Source organism: Spodoptera frugiperda, chromosome 18 (genome assembly GCF_023101765.2).
Source record: "Spodoptera frugiperda isolate SF20-4 chromosome 18, AGI-APGP_CSIRO_Sfru_2.0, whole genome shotgun sequence".
Lineage (NCBI taxonomy): Eukaryota > Metazoa > Arthropoda > Insecta > Lepidoptera > Noctuidae > Spodoptera > Spodoptera frugiperda.
Genome location: NC_064229.1, coordinates 6,034,208 through 6,057,001, shown reverse-complemented (window position 1 = coordinate 6,057,001; position 22,794 = coordinate 6,034,208). Strand labels below are relative to the sequence as shown.

The 22,794-nt window shown below is 35.6% G+C and overlaps 1 protein-coding gene across 3 annotated transcripts; it reads left to right on the top strand.

Moving 5' to 3' along the window:
* Positions 1–1,407: 1,407 nt before the first annotated feature.
* Positions 1,408–22,563, top strand: LOC118278003 (ecdysone 20-monooxygenase). Of its 3 annotated transcripts, none has more exons than XM_035597056.2 (9): positions 1,408–1,638; positions 13,113–13,329; positions 14,289–14,487; positions 15,856–16,046; positions 17,438–17,633; positions 18,329–18,491; positions 18,749–18,982; positions 19,678–19,875; positions 20,882–22,563. In XM_035597056.2, the coding sequence occupies exons 1-9, from the start codon at positions 1,588–1,590 to the stop codon at positions 20,984–20,986; spliced, it is 1,554 nt and encodes a 517-aa protein (XP_035452949.1). In that variant the 5' UTR covers positions 1,408–1,587; the 3' UTR covers positions 20,987–22,563. The 3 variants fall into 3 exon arrangements, with proteins under 3 accessions (XP_035452949.1, XP_035452950.1, XP_035452951.1); XM_035597057.2 differs by lacking the exon at positions 1,408–1,638 and adding an exon at positions 11,919–12,122; XM_035597058.2 differs by lacking the exon at positions 1,408–1,638 and having other exon boundaries at positions 13,183–13,329; positions 14,299–14,487.
* Positions 22,564–22,794: the final 231 nt, after the last annotated feature.

The following is a 22,794-nucleotide window of genomic DNA, read 5'->3' as shown; positions in this document are numbered from 1 at the left end:
CTGTAGCCTTTCTCAATAAGTGCACTATCCATAACAAAAATAATTATAAGTATTCAAATCAAACTATTACTTCCGGAGTATAGCGTGTTCAAACAAACTCTTCAGTTTTGTATATTAGTGATGAGTATACATTGTTTGAATTATTGATATCACATAGAATCCATTATTTGTCAGAAAAGCGTGTTTGTGGATTGCATTTTTAAAACTGTACTTTCAAGATGGATAGAGGAGGACGATTTGGGATGTTCTGTTGTAGTTGGGACTTTGAAAGGTTCTTTTTATAAACAGCCTCATCAGTGCATTATTATGGTACGTACCTTTGATTTCAAAGAAATTAAGAATGTAACTATTCGTGCAAATGTATTAATTTTCTTTTCGATTTTTACGGCTTTACGAGACAATTCAGTAAAATAAGTCGGCTTTTTCGAAAAGTAAGAATTGTTAATGACCCAGCTATATTTAATTTAACAGGGTGCATGTAGTTATGTTCATTATGAATATTTATAGCAATTTAAAGCCATATAAATTAAGAACTTGACATGAGAAATAATAAAAAAAAATATGTCGGGGTAATTCGTATTGTTGGCTCTTAGCATGTAGGCTACCTACCCGGGCGTCCTTCGAACTTTTGCCAGGAGCTAAATACAAGGTGACCTCTGTGTATTTGGCAAGGTCTAATTTCATCTCGATCCTTTTAGCTTTATTTGTTCCCATTTTTTTGTTTTTGTTTGTCAAAACTTGATTAGCAGATGGCGCTTATGTCTATGTAAGAATATTGTATCCGTGATTATTTGTTTTAATCAAAGATACATTATTTATTAAAGTCTACTAATTATGCGGAGGAAAAGATTTTAATTGCAGTGTTAGTTTCAGGATTCCCTAATATTTTGTTTACCGAATACTGAATTATGCGCAATGACCTTGTAATGAGTCTTTAGGCCGTTCACTCTTTAATTTATGAAGGTGTTAAAATTATTTTTACCAAATATTAGTACTGTTTAAATGCTCATTTGCTTAGTTTACTGTTTAAGCCCATTATGATATTTAATTTAGGTAGGTACTTTGTCTACCGGTTGGTACGATACCTATAAGTATGGCTTTATCCTGTACCTAAGTAAGGTCTCTATTAGGCCTTGGAATAATTTATTTACTTTTTCATGATCGTGCCCTTCCCCAAAGATAACATTACTAGGTCAACTTATATTTAATATTTAGCGGCGACCGGTAAGAAAGTCGAACAAGATGATTAGTTAGTCACGTGTGTACTGTTCATATGCAACGCACACTAGCTGTTCGATATCCACAATCCATAATTATTAATTCGTGGATATAGAGCGTGAAATAAATCATTCAGGCAAAACAAGAAGTAAGTAGGTATATAGGGGCGCAACGTGTTGGCGGATTCTCAGTCGCTAGTGACGAGGCTCGCGGGCTGCCCGGGCGACTCCCGTGAGCGATCTCGTGTATGAGCTACCTATCGACACAGATAAAGGAATTCCTATGTGATGTTAGTAAACAAAAAGTGTATAAATAAAAATCGCGGCGTGTTCCCTCTGTCAGTCTAGTTGTGAAGTTAAGCTTGCTACGATGTCTCTTCCGGGAGTTTTCCTTTTTTCGCACTACGTAGAGAGCTTTTGGGTAAGTTTATTACCTATTATTAAAAAGAAAAAATATAGCCTTTACACACGGTTCCCTATTTATGGTCGTTATGCTTTAATCTTTTTAATTTTTAATAAAGTGTACGTAGTTATGTATCAAGCGAGCAAGCACGTAGGTAATTATTTTTTTGCACTTAATTCATAGACTGCGTCTGAAATAGGTAACACGGGTACATGGTCCAGACTATAAACTTACTATGCTTAGCCATTATAATATTATGAACAAGTTTTTCTTTAAGTTATAAGATTACAAATAATGTTGTGTAGGTATTTTATTTGTGTTTAGTTTTCTCTACATTATCCCGGACACAAAGATCCAGCCGAGGCATAAAGTGTATGAAGTTACGGCTGCAAGTAGAGAATATACATTATTCAGACATTTTTCTTGCGAATTATGAAGCGCTACGCTTAGCTTGCGTGTTTTGGAGGAGTTATGTTGGAAGTAAATTTTTAATAGGTGTTTTTTCATCATGCGGATGACGCGAAAAAAAGTTTAAATTGTTGCATGTAAAATTCGCCCTATACGTTTTGAAAAGAATAGGTACGTGAACTGTAAGTAGTTGCTAAATGGGCGCAGTTTGGTTTATGAGGCGCAATTAATTTATAGAATTTTTGCTTGGGTAAGCAGTTTAAGTGAAAAGCCTGTATCATAGATACTTAACAAGAATGCTCGATCCATGTAGTGCAGGACCTACGGCTAACAATTAAGTAAACTGGATAATTCATCCATAACTAAAGTTACGGTTGAAATACTTTCGTAAAGTTCACAACTTCCTTCGTGTGCTGGTAATTGGTTGATAGTTTGTGACCTTTAAAGAAACTATATCATTAAAATGCAAATAGCGACCTATATTTAGAGATAGCCCATATTTTATTTCATTAATAAATATTAACTATACGTTCAAGTGCTTAATGAACAAGGATTTTGTGTTTAGTTCAAGTAGAAATGTTATAAGTATTGGATTAGATTCCTTCATCGTTTTCAATAAATATTATATTTGAGTCTCGTGGATTCTTTATAAAAGCGAAATTTGTAATGAATTTAATGTGTGTTCAAAAAAATCTGCCCTTACAATTTGTATTGACGTGGTCGTGGACTGTGGTGGAGTGCTGCCTGTGGCTTCCTGTTGCCAAACAGGCGTTCTCGCCAGCCAGGAGTGCGTGAGACTGCTTGACCGAGACGTTGAATATTCAGCAATTGTTCACTCATCGCTATATTATTAATATTCAATCGGTCGCTTACTCCTGCCTCTGATTCAAGGTTAATTTTTTACCCGCTAGGTACCTACTAATTAAGAATAATTGCGAACGATGTATAAACTATATTGGTCCGTCGCACAACATTGGTTTAGAAAACAGCGATTGTGATATAATAATGGCTATTGATTCAATTTATTTGTCTAGAAAATGATGTTTTACGTTGATATGCGTTGGATTATTGATAAAATGAACAAGTAAAAGATGTTTTGTTATTCTGGTGATATTTGGCGGTATCACGTGTGGCTCCTCGTTTTAAAACATGTGTCGAGAGCCGGTGACCGGATGTTCATCAATGTTATTATCCTGTCTCAAATTTCTAGACGTTGATGAACCTAATTAATGATGACATGAATATTTATAAGTCGTTACGAATTTAGGTTGCCATTGTTAAGTAAATAAGTTTTTGGCATCAAGCATTTCAGTTTAACAGCGGAATTATGATTTTGTTTATGCTCGATAAGCATACCTAAAAAATAAAATTATCATTTTGATTTGGTATCATTTTGATTTGGTATCATATCAAAGTGCATAAGTATTTGTGTGTACATATTCGATCTTAAACCGATCTCTACAAAAATGAAGACATCACAGTAGGTTTATAATTAAAGGGAGGTTGCTAATTAGTATGCCCGTAATAAATCCATAGGTTTCTTTCGATCAACGATAAAACCCACCTACATATGATCGCACTTTGAGATTTTGTTTTTTACTGCTTCACTTTTGCGGTATCGATGGCCTTCCACAACTGGTTAGTTGGCTAAAACTACCCTATTAGTATGATAATGGATTGCCGAGTTGGGTCGTAAACCATCGTCGGAACAAAATTTTGTATCGGCGATGACGCGCCTACCACAGAGCGACCTACCGTTCGCCTTGAACCTCACACAAGGACACGTTTTTTATTTTACAATTAAATTGTATTGTAAAGTTGTTATTTTTCATCTTGTTTGTTAGTTACTAATGATCTATATTACGGTGTAATCTATAAACCTACGCACATGTCCCACACACTTTACTTTTGGGAGCCCAATCAAGTTTTTTTCCATAAACTGTCGTGCCATTGATATTTCATCAATTGATATAAAAAGCTAGTTTGTCAGCTCTGAATCTGATTGATTTCAGAGAACATTAAAGAACATTAAAGGTCTCGGTTCCTGATTGGTTTGAATTTATTGTCATTCTTTCGGTTCGATAAACATAGCTTCGTTCATACTTTGGTTTCTCCATGACACTTATGATGTTTTTGTTAAAAACGTTTCATTTAACTAGCTTTAAGTGATAACAATTTCTTGACTTCTTCGTGTAGGTAAAGTTATTTATAAAAATAATTTTGATGTTCGTTAGAACTTGAAGATTAACCATAATAATTGTTATTTAAAGCTATCAACGTACCATACTTGAACATTATCGAAACATGAGACATTTGCTAATTCATTTACTGGACCTTACGACTTACTAAAATAATGGATTTGGAGCAAATAATCGAAATATGAGAGATGCGTTAGGGTCACAGTCCACAGATTCTTTTTGTATCAATATCAAGTCTCAGTGTGGAAGTCACACGAAGGGAAGCAGACGTATGTATAGTGTTATAGTGACACATATCCGATGCGGCGAGACGACCGGGACTGGTCGGCCTTCGGGGAGCAAAACGAATCGCGCGCCGCCCTCGGCCGCCCGCGCCATCGCGTTACTCTGCAGGGAAGCACACTGTCTATACCAGTCTGCCTACAATCTCCAATTATATTTCGTCTGAACACTACTCAACCTCACAATCATCTTCATGTTTCATTACTCTCGTAACTGAATGTCATATCAACTGTCTTTTAATAAGAACATCTTCTATCTATCTCAACATATTTCAATGACAAACGAATTCCTGAGGTGTAATGACCTGGAGATATTTAAATCTAGCGTCATCATCAGCTTTACCGAAGGATAAGTCCAAAACTAGATCCATCCAATTCTATCGAATAAGCATCCAAATGTCGTTAATGCGTTCATTGACTTTCGTTAAAATCCTTGAATCGGGTCTTGAAATGTTAATTAATTGCAATGACATTGATGTTATCGAAGTGTTTATACTGTTCGTGTACGAATAGGTACCTCCAACATTCTTCGGTTCTTAACTGAAGAATGTGATATACGTTATGTTGTTGGGAGTGAATAAAAGAATCCTAGTGAAAGGTCGTATAGCCGAGCCGACAGTCTAGATATCGATCGGGAGATGCAGAAGTCGGTTGAAGGAGACGGAAGCTATCACAACTAAGTACCTATGCTTATGTTTTGTGTCTCGTCGAAATCTTACGCGCCGTCTAGGTTCAGAGAGAAATCCCAGACGGCTACTGAATTATTATCAGACAGCAAGTTCTTCATTTTCTTTCATTAACTCCGATACAAATTCGTTCCAAGCTTATCATCGTTTAAATGGCTAATTGGCACTTTGATCTTTAAAATTAAAATAAGACGATATCGTCAAGTTGCTTCTCCGTAAATGACATGACATGTCATAAAGAGAGATTAGTCCGGTTACATCGGTAGATGATGAATGATAGATATTATGTAAATTGATTCAGTTTTGGCAAAATTGTTTGCTGTAGGTAATACTTATCTGTAATATTAATTTCCAATTATTTATTGTATCAAAAGGATTTGCAAGTGATGATCACGATTAAAAACTAGGACATTGATATGATAATTATGATAGCTACGATGCTAATCGAAGATAGTCAGAAATTGCTGAATAAGCATTACAACAAAAATAAACTCTAATTGATTAGGTAGATACTCCCTCACTTAAACAAGTATTTAAATCAAAACATAATCTTGTAGCAAGCTGCATAAACAAATAGGCAAGTCCTAATACAGTAAAAACAATTTTAGTATCTGTTACTATGCATAACAGAAACCATAATAGGTCCAAAGTTCTTTGCTCTGATGTCGATAAGTGAACAGCATTTAAGGAGCAAGTTAGTCTCGCAATAACTGGGAGTAAGGAGCGATGGAGTGCAATCAATTAAAGCGACGATGAACCGCGTGAACCGGCCTCAATATATGCGGAAGAGCGTCAATGTGGCTGACAGAATGACGAGATGCCTGCGCCTCCTCTCAACGTTATGTAAATTATGTCCAAGTTACAAGTGCACGCAAATACTGTGACGTCAATGCTGAAACATAGCAACGAACTTATCGGGAATCTGTTTCTGAAAAGAGCTCTTAAGCTGAGATAAGAAATCTGATAAATACTTTTCTCGTACGAAAACTTAAGTGCTTAGTGGAAAGAAAAATTTGGATGAGATACCTACTTATTCAAGGTCAAAGTCAAAATTATTTATTTCAAATAGACCAAGAAGGCACTTTTGAACGTCAGAGAATATTCAATATAAAAAAAATGTCTAGTTTGTCAGTCAGTCCTCAAGTGATGCTATTTGCTCGTTCCAAAGTGTAGATTCCTATGGAGAAGAACGAGCGAGAAACTTAGGTTACTCTTTTCCTATCAGGTTCACAATACAATTCTTGGTTACATTATTTCGTTGGTTCGATTAGGTGACAACACCAATATTAAAAAAAAAAATAACTTACTAGACAGGTATACAATAAGACGTTTAAAATATATCCAAAATTTTATTATTGTATTTCATTGACAAAAATCCGTACGTACCTAATTATCTATGTCTTATATCTATATAGCATGAAAGAATTTATGTTAAATGTATCACATGTACCTAAAGTATACAAACATCTTACTTTAATTTCATAAGAATGTTTATAACTGAAACATACATTACGTGATCACGTTATGCCTACTCTGTTTACATAAGATTTTTTTATATTTACTCTCACAATATTATCATTTGTAGACATGAGTATCACGTGTGTAGGTATTCTTAATTCATTGACCTTACAGCTACTAATTCAGCTGTGTGAGTGAACTTTATTTATTTAATTTTTATCAAGAACGCATGTAATTTTATAATAAAGAAAGATTTTTTATTACTTACCTACTGACTATTGATATATTAGCATTATGTCTTCTAGAGAGACTATCCCTGTGATTAATTATTCACTGATAAATTCCTGTGGAATGAACTCCTACTTCCCTGTGTACATAATACTTATTATCTGCTGGACTCAAGTCTACATGAAATAAAATTTCAATAAATGAAATTCAAATAAAAACTTCTGAAGAAATTAAAACTCAGTTTGCTACATTTGAAACTGGCCGAAAATTAGATTCTTAATTTAAACGATTAAGGGCCTGTTTCACCACGCTCATATATTCATATAAGTATTTATCTAGTTAATAGTGGCTATTCAGACATTGTGAAACAGGCCTTAACAGATCTTTATAACGTGCAATTTTATTATTTAGAATTTGCCAAATTAGGCGTAGAATTCATGACTCAGCGTGTTCTATAAATATAAGAATCATACACATATAAACTAAGATAATAATATATGTTAATCTGTACGTTAAATATTTTCCTCAAGTTTATGAACTTTTAATTATTTATATTTTACAGTCTGGGGTTTCGTTTTATTGAGCTGTTTGTTACATAATTAATAATTATTGCTATAAACACAGATATCAAAATTAATAGTTACCTATATCGGTTAGTGGAGTTTCCATTTTTCAAAGAAAACAATTTTATTTTATAGTTACAGATAATGTTAAAGATATTGTGAATGTGCCTATGTGTTAATAGCTTTATAATAAAATAATAATCTTGTTGTTTTCCTCCAGCTACGAATTTAGACGTAGAGACCATTCATCTTTCGTCTTTCTTAAAGTAACAAGATAACCCTTTAGACCTCAATAAAAGTTGTCAAAACATTTTTTAATTAAACGAACAAATGATAGTGTAGCTTACTGTGTGGTAGGTATACATATGTACCTACTTACTGAGCGCCACCTAATATAGCCTGTACAATATTTCTTCTGGTCATATAATCACATCAGTTTATAATGAGACAGCATTACAATGCAATATTGTTTGAAATATTGTTTGTAATGTTTGTATAGTATTTATAAATTCTAATGTATTAGTTTATAGTATTTGATATGGGCCTATGAAGCCTGAAATAAATGAATATAAATAAAAAAAAATAAAAAAAAATACATAAGGTCAGCAACAATTGTGTTCCTCTACAGTAACTTCTATTGGTGTAACCACTCAGTGCTGGCGTTAGGGTGGGGCGTGATGGGGCGATGGCCCAGGGCGACAAATTCTGGGGGTACCAAGGTCTGAAATTGGAGTCCCTTGCCTCTTTTGGTGCAAACCCTCAGAACTGTGCTCTACGCTCTGTGCATGGGATCAGCAAAAAACTAACACTTGATATTGCTTCCCTCAAGTGGGCGCCACAATATTTTCGCCCGGGGTATCAGTGGCCCTTACGCCGGCACTGAACCACTGACTCCTAGTTCTGCCTTCGTTTATTCTTTAACCATTTAAGTAGATCTTCTTAGCTTACCCTTATTGCATTTTAAAGTATAACAACATACTTAGTACATTATGTTTACGAATTTCGTCACCTGGATAATCAATGTGAAGTAAACACGAGGCGAGGACATCTACAAATAGTTTCTTATCCAATGTCAAGTGTTTACTTGTATGCACATTTCTTTGTAGGAGTTTCAATAAAGACATTTGTATAAAATGCAAGTTATGATGAAACTGTGATATTGAAACACTGACATAGTAGCTACTTATAAATTAAATAAATAAATAATCATTGTTTATTGTCCTAAAAATTTCATAATATTGCATTGTCAAAAATGCGGTAATTAGGTACATGGACGCGTGTGAATTACTTATAAATTAAATAAATAAATAATCATTGTTTATTGTCCTAAAAATTTCATAATATTGCATTGTCAAAAATGCGGTAATTAGATGCAGGGACGCGTGTGAATTACTTATGCACACCACCCGTTCGAGCACCAATCAATGAAAATACATAGATAATTATTTATTGAACATATTTAGATATTAACTGCGTACCTAATTTAGGTATTATATAATTCTTTTAAGGCATGAATCACTTATCCGTTAATGTAACTTAATTTTTAAGACATCTGGGGTTAATATCTGCAATTCATATGTCTGTATGTCTATCGAGTTGTGTGTTTACCTAATAAAATGCTGAAGGGAATTATTTATCAATTTCATTAATATTATTAGCCAGTAAGCATACGTAGTATCTGGTTATTTTTAGACAGTACCTAAGTAAACTGAAAAACATATCACGGACAGCCAAAAATCAAATACTTGCTCAAGAATTACGAGGTTTTTGACCCAGGTAAGTTTGACGAAAACAGAAACGTTACAGATAAGATGGTTATAAAAACTTTTTTTATTTATCAATGCGCTCTTTGATAACCTTGTATAACGAAATATTTTGAAAGATTATGGTAAAAACAGGAATGTTACTATACTTTGGATTTTTAGAACCACGTAGTACTTAGTAGGAGTAGGTATACTGCTTCACATTGAAATGTAAGAAGTAGATACCTAAGTACGTAAGTAATTAGGTATGGTTACACGCTTGATTAAGTAAATTTGTAATTTACAAGCAAGGTTGGATTACAAACAGGTACTTAGATAATGCGAGGATGTGCTTGTACTGTAGTGGGTACCATACTGTAATGAATTCACAAATAACCTTATTACCACCCACCCGGTTTAGGTAAGTGTCAAGCGGTGGCGCCGTAGCGGGCTTGGATGTTTTTTTTAAAAGGCGAAAATCACTGTGACTTCTCTTGCCTTGGTCAAAGCGAGAGGGAGTATCAGACTGTTACTGACTAAAAACCACCCCGTTCCTACCCCTGCTCGTTGAGCCGGACACCCGATAACTGTGATAGTCAGCGGGCTTGGATAAGGATTTGATAAAAATATTTATTTTTATATTTAAGGAAGTTTACAATCCCGTCATATCGATGTTCCACGTCCGTTTATTTATCTTCAAGGATAACGTTTGAATGATTATTTTGGTAAACACTGTGAAGTTTACAATATTATCTGAGTTAGATGGTCAATATGGTGTCAGTAGTTTCCGCTGGCATAATATCCGTGTAACTTCTACATGTACCTATCTAAAATGACACATAGAAATAAATTTAACCGTTTATAATGTGTACTGTTTATTTATATATAGGAAAAAAATACGTTCTTACTGTACTTAGATCATAGACAGTGTATCTGATATGACCTAGACTATGCATGAGAATAGGTCTACTAGTCATTAAGCTCACGGAGATTTAGTCAATTAAGCCACTTTGGAGTATAAATGACATGTAACGTATCGATATAGGTACAAAACTACATAGGTTTGTCGATTCAACGAACATGTAATTGTTGAATTACAACTCGATAAATACAATCATCGGCGGTTTATTTGCATAGCCGGTATAATCAGTACTATTTTTGGACGCCGACATTTTTTATTTTAAAAGTGTTAATATTAATTCAGATCAACGATGACGACCAAGGATTTGTGCTTAAGATTTTGCATATCGCTAGGTACATGGTTATATATGTATTGTTTAGTGCAACGTCACGCCTTTTATCCCCGAAAGGGTAGACAGAGGTGCACATTACGGCACGTAATGCCGCTATACAATGTATACCCATTTTTCACCATTTATGTTATAAGTCCCATGTAATAGGGGTGAGACTATTGTTTGCTTGGCACAATTCCAGACGCCGTAATAAGAAGAATATCCAAATAAGAATATGTATTGTTTATTTATTTATAAAAACGTCACCTGCCCTTGAGCCCACTAATGTGGAGCATGCAGAGATGGCAACACAGGGGTTACTGTTTATTTGTTTAGTTAACCGTGTTATCTTATCTTTAGCAAGCTGCGTAACCAATAGATGCGCTGACGGTTCTCTGTTGAAACTGAACTGTCCTTCAACTTATACTAAGTTCATTCCACATCACTTCGCACCTATTATTCATATAAACAAGTTATTTGTAATTCTAATGTTATTTAGTGTATGCTCCAGTAAATCGTTTAAAATCACTGCTGTAGCTGTATTGTCTGGGGTGGCGTCTGCGTTCTTACGATAGCTATTACTTTCTTAGTGATATTTAGAGAAAGTGCTGAAGAAGAACATTAAAAAGCTGTTAGATTATAATAATAATAAATGTGTGAGTATTTATTGACACAAGATGTTTTGTATTATGTTATATCTTTATTAGCACTTTGGTAGTTGGCACTGTGTCTATTTACGCACCCATTATGTTGACTGTAAAGTTGGCTTAACGCGTAGATTTGGATGCAAATAATAATTTGCATCCAAATCTACGCGATATATATCAACAAATAATAACATGTAACCAAATACTAGATCTTAGAAATACTTAAGTATTTGTACTGGACTTCTCATTATGAGCTAGCTTCTAGTAGTACGTACGCTTTGGCAATTAAACACGCATCGTCCAAAGTCCCCGTTGAACTGAAGCAACCATGCGAAAAACTGGCCATCGTTACAAAGTAAGCATTTTCTTGTATCTATGTAGGCCACGTTAGCAGACCCTGGTTCTTACGATACAACGTATAATTAACATTAAGTAGCTCTCGCAATGAAAAACATCCCTCCACGACGCCGACGTTCAATTACACACGATTTCATATTATCAAGCCTCGTGATTTTTTCTCGTATCGATGAGGTTTATTTATGTGTAAGTACGAAATTAATTATATCTTTCATCACCTCTTTTTAAGCTCGGATAAAATTGCGATCTAGTAATTTATATGAGTGTCAGAAATAAATATACCTATAGGTACTTAGGTCTTTTAAAAGTTCAAAAATTCTCACACTAACTTAAATGTAATGACACTAATGAGAGACCCACCTGTCGGTATCTACCTAATTACTAATACGGTAAGCATTTGTTAGTCATTCATTTATTAGTTAATTTTACCTTCCCAGAACAACATTATTTTGTCATTTTATTTCATAACACCGACTAAACTTACGCATTTTAAGTTACCATAACATAGTATCAATCCACATTGTTAAGTGACGTCTTGCTATGAAAATACTAATTAATGGTAGTATTATGTACGAAAAATAAGAGTGATTCTTTACAAGAGTGTAAACTGGATATTTTTATTTATTTTATATTTGCATTTGCGATAGTGGACTAGTTATGGACGCGCAAAGCATCGATGCATTCGCCACAAGCATAAAAAAGGTAATAAATATTACTTTGTAGTGAAAGGAGTTGAATATTAAACAAGTTGTTTTTATTAAGTTTTGTTTGACATCGGATTTTAAGTGGAAATGCCTAATACTTATGTGAAAAATATTTTCAATATATTGTACTAATTTTACTTGATAGAAATAAGGCGTATAGTTCATATTTTTAATCGCAGCAGATAAGGTGGCTTGAAGTGTATAGATGTAGTCCACCTATTAGATTTGAAAACTGTGGTCCATAGAGGGAAATGCGCACGACGCCAGTTACAATACAATAGTCATAGGTACAGCTAGCACCATTGACAACTCGCAACAGGTTTGCGAAAGTTGCAATCCCGTTAAATTCCAGTGCTAGTTAAGATCTCTTGTGAAATGCGGGATCCGTTAAAATTGCAATAAAAACTCGAGCCACCAGCATCGCTCGATACTGGTAGATAATTTCTCACATATTAAGCTGTCACTGAGTGCAGTTAGGAGTGAGATGGTCGGGCATTGACGCCTGTGTCCGGTGGCTGTGGCCGTGTAGTGTTACGTAACGAGTAACGAGAGACAGTTACGCAAAGCCAATGTCAAGAGCGCGTCAACACAATGCTGTAGCAACAGCCGGCGAGAACTGAAGTCAAGACCTCACCACGCTCCTCGCCACGCGACGTAGCTCAGCCACACGCGAGGTCGCCGACCAGATACCAAACAAAATCTTAAAGCCGAAACTTGAACTTATATGTACAAAGATTTTTGAACCTGATATCGACAATAAAAGAAGCATGTATGTAGGCACGGTCAATGAACCTGGATTACTGGCGGTGTTAATGTCATAAAGAATAAAATGCGCCCTTTTAAAATCTCAATTTTATAGGTTTAACCAAAAGAAATTAAGAAAAAGAAACATTCCCGTTTTCGCATATCTAGGAATACATTTAAATGTAGGATTTCGGCACTAGCCAATAATCGATTGTTTACATTAGAATACTTTCTGTTGCTGCAGGTCGCGCCGCCTCCCCTGGTGGACTGGACATGTATCCCCACGTTGGTACTGGTGGTGTTGCTGGTGTTGGTGGTGGCCTCGGCGCTAGCGGCTCGAACGTTGGCAGATGTCAGACCTGTCGAACGCTTACCCGGCCCCCTGCCATTACCATTTGTGGGCACACGATGGTTGTTCTGGAGCAGATACAAGATGAACAAGCTACATGAAGCTTATGAAGGTGAGATATGGTGTTTTGAAAGCTTTGAATTTTCTGTTTGTGGGAAAGTATAACATTCAGAAACTATGACATACACTTTTGCATTTATTTCCTTAAAAGAAAGATTCAGAGAGTTTATTTTAGTGTTTCTTCCTTCTCAAGGTCGATATTAATGACTTTAACCAATCCGAAATCTGCCGATAAGGGTCGATTTTTGATGGAAACTCCGTACAACTTACTATTCGTAACAACTCAATTCATCAATTTTTATTTGGATGTTAAAGTGTACAAATGCTATTAGACTATTCTAAATAAACTTAAAATAGAAAGGTCGAGAAAATGTAATAAGATTTTATTACGATTTATTTATGAACAGGCTGAATTGCAGCATAGACTGTAAATCGGGTGTATAACTTTGCTCGCCTTTTATGACGAATGCGTTCATATCTCAGATAGAAATGGAAACAACGTTGAGTAATCTAGAATCTAGAGTATCGGACATAATTAGGTTTCGAGATTAATTATTAATTCAGTAGCCAGCTATAAATAACTTGTTCTAGTTTACCAGACTTATTTGTAGTTCAGTGTTTGTGCTATATTGATAACAAAATAATTAACATAATTAGGATGAAGTAATTTATGACTATAGTAAAGCTTACTATAGCGATTGCCTAATATTGTATAACTGCCTATAATTATAGCAATTGAGATTTTATTTTATGTTGAAATATTTTAGAATTTGTTTAGTTGAGTTTGACTTCTGGACTGGACAAAGCATTATTGAGATTTATCGGTTGTCCAGAAATCTTCAGTGGTAGCATTTAGCCCAGAACAGCAGCCGATATCATACTCTAGTTATAGTTCTGTGTATAAACTTTCTGTTAGATATTCTAATAAAGGTTCTCTTAAGGAAATATATGATGGTGTTTTAATATATATTTAAAGCTAGTTTACGGTCACAATGAGAGATTTGCACACAGACATGTTCAGGCGTTACGGGCTGGTTTTCGCGGAGACCCACCCGGGGGGTGCCACTATGGTGTCGATCGCGGAGAGGGAGGCACTAGAGGCGGTGCTCAGAGCTCCATCCAGGCGTCCCTACAGGCCTCCTACGGAAATCGTACAGGTGTACCGGAGGAGCAGACCTGATAGATATGCCTCCACTGGACTTGTCAATGAGTAAGTACTATGTGTTATTTTTAATTTTGGTAATATTAAAATCAAAAGAACCTCAGTAACTAAAACTAGAAGGAACAGAATTACTTACGTTTACCTGAGTGGATGTGTGTACTGTACAATACAGTACAAATGTATGAACGGGAAGCTTTTAAAACAGTGAACATGCTAATTTTGATTCGGTGTCTAGAATATATCTGCTTATTCATTAGCGAGCTTTAGAGAGCCGGGGAATACTTTCATCACCAGACAGTAAATTAAGATACTCCAGAAGGTTACAAAACAAACTAAGGCCGAATATAGATAACGCCAATCATTTCGTTTTCAAGTCGACTGTAATTGGCATAGATTGCTAGTAATGCCTGTTATATTAAGTTATAAGTAAAGCATTCATACTCTGCGGGTGGTGTGACCTCGAACTATTGGTACCTACGGTTCTATTGTGTTCAATACCGAGATTTTGGCATGTGTTCATACTTCAAGTCACGTACATTTCGCCTAAGTACCTATTTAGACATTTTTTGATCGACACGTTACAATGCGTCTATTCTATTATTAGCTTTAAAAAACCATCAACGTTTATCAATACCCACATCTGTACGACTGGAATTAGATGGTTAATGCATAGATTTAAATACAAAGCATAAAATTTATTGGATTCATTGGATAGGTATTGTTGTGCCCCCATACGTATGAATAGAATCAACAATTTTGGATGGACAAACTAACAATTTTACGCTATGACAAGCGTATTTCGAATTGAAGTACCTAATAAAGAAGTTACATTAAGCTAAAATTTTATTGAAAAGCATTTCCTCATCTCATCTAACAAGATCGTATAATGGAACCATTTTAGAACAAGATTGTGATTTCGATGTTACGTTGACTGTGTCTATTATTGCCTAAACGAAATTCAGATATTTATAAAACACTCACGTTTTTTCGACAGGTAGAGCTTTCAAGGCCCAAGTACACAGGTACCTACTGGTTATCATAGATCTGGCTAGGTTAAACGTAACTATAAAATGCTAATAATAGTCCTAAGACATGGTCAAGGCTAACTTTATGGGTTCCGTGAGTTTCGTAAGAGGCGTATAAGGTCGATATGAGTGTACACTATACAGACTGGTATACAAGACTTGGCATTAAAACTACATTATTTATGTAACATGAATGATGAATGGAAGTTTGGAGAGAAGCCTTAGAGTATTTAAGCAATGTACAGAATATTTAACCTTAGAATAAAGCTTTTAAGCCTTACAATACATAACAAAAGGCCGTGACGGAGTAAGCTTTTCATAGACTCTCATAAAAGGGCTCACATTAAACGAATCAAAGGAAGGTTTAACAAAATTTTCCCAATACTTTCAGACAAGGTGAAAAATGGTATCATCTGCGGCGTCACTTAACAGCAGAACTGACGAGCCCTAGCACAATGCAGGGCTTTCTTCCTGAACTGAACACAATTTGTGATGACTTCCTGGAGTTAGTGAACGCGTCTCGTCGTGCTGACGGAACCGTGCCTGGCTTCGATCAGCTCACTAACAGGATGGGATTGGAATGTAAGTTCATATTTTGACTATGTATTTAAATTAGAAGCAAAATCTTTGTACTCCTTTTTCCGATAATTAGGCAGGAGTAGGAGTGCTAAAGATTATCTATTATTTAGTGGCATAAAAATAAGAGAAAACCGAATCATACTGTTAATGTCTAAAATTAAGTAGTTGTAAAAAGTACAATCATTCTCTTACACCCCTAGTTTTATTTTATAACGATTTACGACACAAACACATTCTTTTGTCAAAAGATGCAATGCGGAGTTGAGAAACGTTGAGTTTGACGATACTAGATAATTTGAACGTCTAATTGTGCTATGCACGTAGGCCTCAAACATGTATCCGGAATTTAAGATAAAAGTTGTGAAAGGACAATGATAATAATATCAGTCTAACATTGTGTTATATTATTTTTGTATGCAATACAACACACTGACGCTTCCCGGTTGAACATTTACAACTTACGATAAAAACATTCTAAGATTTACAAAAATTATATTAGGTATTAAATGTAGGTGTACAATATTGTTGAAAGATCATTAGTCCACCGTTAGTCTACCTAATGATGCAAAAATACATTAAAGGAATACAACAATCTAAAGTGTCAAAATTATAATAATTTAATCCTTTAGTAAATATTTAAGGAAAACAATTTAACGTTTTCCTCAAAATAATTGTTTCAATTCATTATTATATTCAGCCTTGTACGTTGCAATGTGTTTATTATTGTGAACGCATCTAATAAATTCATTGGCTGTCGCATGGAGTTCAAATGCCTAAGTCAGTAGGTCTTAAATAGATTCAAAGAGCTGTGATAATAGTGACGAGTGTATGACGTTCGTCAAGATAAGAATGTGGGTCAGCTGTGGAAGAAATAGCGTTAGACGGCCAACGTACTCGCGTGCGTGCGTCTCTAGGAATGCAACAATCAACATCAGAAATGCATTATGAAATTGTGCACCACACCAGATTACATAGAATTATTCTCTGCGTTCAATGTTATCAGCTAATGACAGGAAGCTGTATCACGTATCTCACTCCAAATGTTCTTTACACTCGTGTGCTTTCTTGCTAAAGCATTTTGATGGCTTAGTATAGGTACTAAATTGCCTTGATGCCATTTTTTTCTTTAACAAGTTTTGATAACACTGTCCTTTTGTTTTACTTGGAGACTAAATAGTAACCCGTCATAATAAATACATACAACAATAAACATCGATTGTTTAGACTATAACTTTCTAATTATTTATCAAATCGCTGAATTTGCAGTAGGCATTAAGTTTCATTGGTAGGTAAGTTAGCCGTAGACTTAGAACGTAAATTAATTCGTTCTAAGTTTCCCACAAATATGTATAAGTAAAGTGAAATATATAGCACCGTTTAATTTTATGTTACAGCGGTTTGCGCCCTAATGCTGGGTTCGAGACTTGGTTTCCTAGAGCGTTGGATGTCGGGCCGGGCGGCCACCCTAGCATCCGCCGTGAAGGCTCACTTCAGAGCCCAACGAGACTCCTTCTACGGAGCACCACTGTGGAAGTTTGCACCCACTACATTATACAGAACGTTCGCTAAGAGCGAGGATACCATTCATACGTGAGTTAGTTCCCCTATCTTAATAATGAGCGTAAATATAGTTGTTACGACTTTCGTTATTGACTCGATGATTGATGAGCTATTACTCACAATGCGTGGCCACTGTTTTTTATAAGATACAGTAAGTATGTGACATTGGACGTTGTGTATTTACAGCCAGTACCTATAAGCGCTTATTGTTTACTGATCATTCAAGTTCACATTGGTAGGTATCTATTATTGCGTTTCATAGCTATCGCCTTAACGTTAGCAGTTTTGAAAATAAATATTACTTAATCATCGTGTTTAATATAATGATGACGCATAGGTGTTAGTTTACCAGTGCCTGCCTATGTAGAAATATCCTTGGACCGATAAGGTGATCCATTTTATAAATAGGTTCTTCCTCACCGAGCTTTTAGCCTTGACTGTTTTTTTGTGGTTCGTTATATGGAGGTTAGCAACTCTTTTTATGTGGCTGAGCAAACGGTTTTTGTATAGCGTGCATACAATAAAATAAGAATAAAAGTGCAGTTCCTACCTAAACAAAAACTGTCGACCTTGACTTTTAATAATAGCTTAGATGTAGGTCTGAGTGTCTAACGTTTATTAGATTTATGGTTCCTTTATTTGATTTTGTTTTTTTTTATATTAATATAGCAATTAGTGCCGCATAATGTCGTATACAGTTAGCAATAAAATCAAATTATTGGCAGGATAGTATCGGATCTGATGGAGGAGGCAAAGTTAAAGACGGAAAAGAATGCCAGCGATGAAGCAATGCGGGAGATCTTTATGAGGATTCTGGAAAACCCCGCCCTTGACATGAGGGACAAGAAAGCCGCAGTCATTGACTTTATCACAGCCGGCATTGAGACGGTAAGCCTCTTGGGAACATTAATACACCTATAAAGTAATGATTGTTTATAGTCTTGAATACTTTTCTATTCGACAAATTTCTGAATACATAAGCATTTGCGGAAATAATGCCTTGGTTAACAATCTCAAGTAGGTACATATCGTAAATTGCTTGTCAAAACGAACATCCTCCTTTTTGAACCAAGGCAAGTTAACCGTAAATTTAATCATATCAAAATATTGCTGTTTACCAACATGTCCCTTGTTTGTATTGGCAGCTAGCAAACAGCCTCGTGTTCCTTTTATACCTGCTGAGCGTACGACCGGATTGGCAGCGCACCATCCGCTCCGAACTACCTTCATGCAGTACCTTGACTGTCGAGGATCTTGCAGCCGCCCCCTCAGTGCGCGCTGCAATCTCCGAAGCTTTCAGACTGTTGCCAACCGCACCTTTCTTGGCCAGGCTACTAGAAACTCCTATGGTAATTGCGGGACATAAGCTGCCTGCTGGGGTGAGTTTCTTATATTCTATTATGTATTATATATTTCCGGATCACATATATTTTTCCATAGGGGATAGCCAATGACTACAGAGCGCCACTTAGGCGATCTCAGCAATTTCATTAATATTTTTGTACCTGCACATAATTCACGTAGCCTGGTTATTTCAAGGAATCTTTCTTCTTTTTTTTTTTTCTTTTTTTAAAACGTTGCCCCACATTAGGATTTTCTCCTGTGTCGTGGGTGCGTTTACAAACATACAAGTTCACATACACATGACACCCAGACCCGGAACAACAATCTGTGGATCACACAAAGAGTTGTTCCGTGCGTGAATCGAACCCGCGACACGTTGCACGACAGCCAGTTGCCCAGCCACCGCGCCAACCCTGCAGTCAATCTCAATCTCATCTTTATATTTTCTTTTCTACCTCCGGTCTTTCTTACTAAGTTTATTATTTGTCAGTAGCGCCACTAGCGCATTAATATTATGGCTGCTGTCCGCCTATCGACAGCTTTATTAGTTTGGTAATAAAATTAGAGTGCACTACTAGTTTAAGTGCCAGATACTGCAGCGGGAGTCTGATAACTTATCATAGACTTCCGCTAACCAAACCATAAAACTATAAATATTTTTTTTCTTCTGATTAGGGACTTATCGTATTGGTTTTTATTTTTTAATAATAACGTAATTCTAATTTCACAGACTTTTGTGTTAGCACACACGGGTGCTGCGTGTCGTCGCGACGAGAACTTCTGGCGCGCTCGCGAGTACCTCCCGGAGCGTTGGTTGGAGCCCAGAGCACCTCACGCCGCCGCCCTGGTCGCCCCCTTCGGGCGGGGGCGACGTATGTGTCCCGGGAAGCGATTCGTGGACCTCGAATTACATCTACTCCTGGCTAAGGTAGAAATTAGCAATTGGCAATACTGCCTTTCGCATCAATTTTAATCCGATTCTAGTTCCTTGGATTAGTACAATAAACTTAAGGAAGTTTTTAATACCATATCATTCGGGTATTTCCAATTTAAAAACCTTCCTTCCTTTTTTTAGGATCCTCATGCTTTTAGCCTTTTTGGGAACACTTTTATAGCTTTTTTTATATGTGTCATGACATTCTTCTTCTTAAATAAATTATCACTTAAAAGTTCTAAAATTAATAGCCAAATTCAGCTCTATTGCGTCGGTATGTTTTTTCGTTTTTTTTTAATTGCCCTACTCTATTAGATTTATGGGTCCTTTATGGTTTCTCTGTTGGGTAGTGGGTGCGTTAAAAAACATAAAATTTCACATACCTACAACATGATACGCAGACCCCAAAACAACAATTTATAGATCACGCAAATAGTTGTAGACATAGGGACATAGTTACCAAGGCCCGGATACCGGTTAAATTTTCAAACCGTTATTATGTACTTGTACGCAAAACCTTTACATTGGGTTTCGTTCGCGAAACCGGTTTTTTTAAACCGGTATTTGGAACAGTATTTTCATAAAGGTTTTTTCGGATTAAACGGTTTAGAGCAATAAAAACCGGTTAATACGACGCACATCAAAGAAACGCCGCGCGCTGTTCAGATTATATTCAATAATAATATTTCAACGCGTGTACCGACATGCCCCTCGTCGAATAAACCGGTTAATTTAGGTTAAATAAAGTTCTTTAAATGTTCACGTTCTTAAGAAAAGTTCGGAGGAAAACCGATATAAACCGGTATTAACCGGTATTTTTTAAACCGGTTCCGAGCCTTGATAGTTACTAACTATCCTATCCTGGATCCTGGTTTTCTTCTAGAGATCCAGACTCCAGAGTCCAGAAATCATGCAGAGCGATCTTATGTCTAGTGCAGGGCTTCCACATACTCAGTGTATGCAGTGCAGTAGAATAATTTCACTTATCTTTGCCTTCCAGATAATGCAAAGATGGCGCGTCGAGTTCGATGGTGAGTTGGACATCCAGTTCGACTTCTTGCTGTCGCCCAAGTCTCCAGTGTCGCTGCGGCTAGTCGAGTGGTAGTCGCAGATGTATCGTTAAGATTTGTAATTGTCTTTATGCTTCATAGATCATAGTTATTATTTGAAGGATTGTACAAGACAATGTTTGGCTTTTATTCAGGGAAATGATACTAACTGCCGCACTCAGAGTTATTTAATGATTACTTTAACTATTCCTTAGCAACGATTTTGTATAGAAAACAATTGCTAAGGACTGGGTTAAGTAACCATTAAATGACTCTGAGTGCGGCGGTAAACTCAATATTTCATAAGGAATAGATATTCAAGCATTATCTCAATGTACCAATTAAGCAACTTTCATCTGAATAAAGGCCAAATACACTGGGTTTGTATAATTAAAGCTTTATTAAAACTAAAGATCGACGTACACCTTTATATTCGCTGTTTATTTTATTGTAACGACTGTGAAGAAGTCCGTCTTGTGTTGCTATTTCAGAAGAGTGTTCGCTTCGTCTTCCATTTGCTTATTAAGTTCCATCTTACTATCAGTGAAATAGTGAAACCTGGATAAGTGGGATCTTAAGGTTCAAGATCCTATATTACATTTTCCACTTTACCAAATACCTAGCTTTTCCCTTTTACCCAGTTTCTCAAATAGGCAGGTTAACATGAAAGTTGGCATATTTACCCAATTTAATATGCGGTAGTAAAAATCACATTCAAGTTGTCGAACCTTGATAAACTGTCCTGCGTATTCGAGTAACTGAGCTAAAAGGTTCTAATTGAAGAGATAGTATCGAACAAATTAAAGAAATCAAGTCTAATTTGCAAGATATTATTTATAAAAGTGTCAAGACCTCATTATAAATCGATATACTTTTTACACATCTAAGACCCACTTATTCAGATTTCACTACGAAGTTTCTACTTAAGTTAATAATATTATGTACCTAAGTGAATGGTCTTCTCAAACTTGTAACTAATTGTAACTCGGTTGCCATGACAGCTTCGAAGCGTGCGTTACAGGGTATTGTCGGAATCTGCTCAAATCGCACACTTCTTTCTAATTTTGAAAGAACTGTTCACAAATTATTGTATAAGAACGTAATATACGTAATATTTAATCATAACCTAGATTATAGCTACACAATATTATAAAAATATGGCTGTGTTAATATCAAAAACATATTTATATAAAATGTTATAACCGCAAATACCTCTTGTCATAAGACTGTGTACTGCCAGCACAAGCATTTGTCAGGAATTTTAACGAAATTTTAATCTAAGTGTAAACGTAAGTCTAGCGTTAAAAGCATTCCATTTTATAATAAGTTTTTGGTAAACCAGCTTCTACATTTATGTTAAAATCATGAATAAATTAGAAGTGGCCATTTCCTACGATTATATTGTAATGTATTTTTTTTAATATGTTGGCGATGGCTGTACGAGCTACAGCCGAAACATGGATCTTATGCATCCTTGTTAGCTTTTTATTAGAATGGATTATTCTATCATTATTTTATACGAATCACATAAACAAGGACATTGTTATTAAATATATTATTATGAAATGAAGTGAATATAATATTTTAATTAATAGAACATAATAATGTAAAAATGTACTACATAATATAACTACTATCGTGTTTTATTTCATTGACTAGAGACCCCTCACAGCTTCGCATGGGTGCAATGGTGATATATTATGCATTGTATTATACATATAAACCTTCCTCTAGAATTACTCCATTATAAAAAAAAACCGCATCTAATTCTGTTGCGTAGTTTAAAAGATTATCATACAAATGGACATAGTCGCTTTAAGCGACTTTGTTTTATACTATAGTGATTAAACCCCGTAAAAGAATT

Bases quoted from the DNA above. Each gene is read 5' to 3' on its own strand.
- LOC118278003 (XM_035597056.2), top strand. From the start codon at position 1,588: ATGTCTCTTCCGGGAGTTTTCCTTTTTTCGCACTACGTAGAGAGCTTT. The intron at 13,330-14,288 runs GTGAGATATGGT...ATTTGCACACAG, and splicing joins GCTACATGAAGCTTATGAAG to ACATGTTCAGGCGTTACGGG. The intron at 16,047-17,437 runs GTAAGTTCATAT...TTTATGTTACAG, and splicing joins TAACAGGATGGGATTGGAAT to CGGTTTGCGCCCTAATGCTG.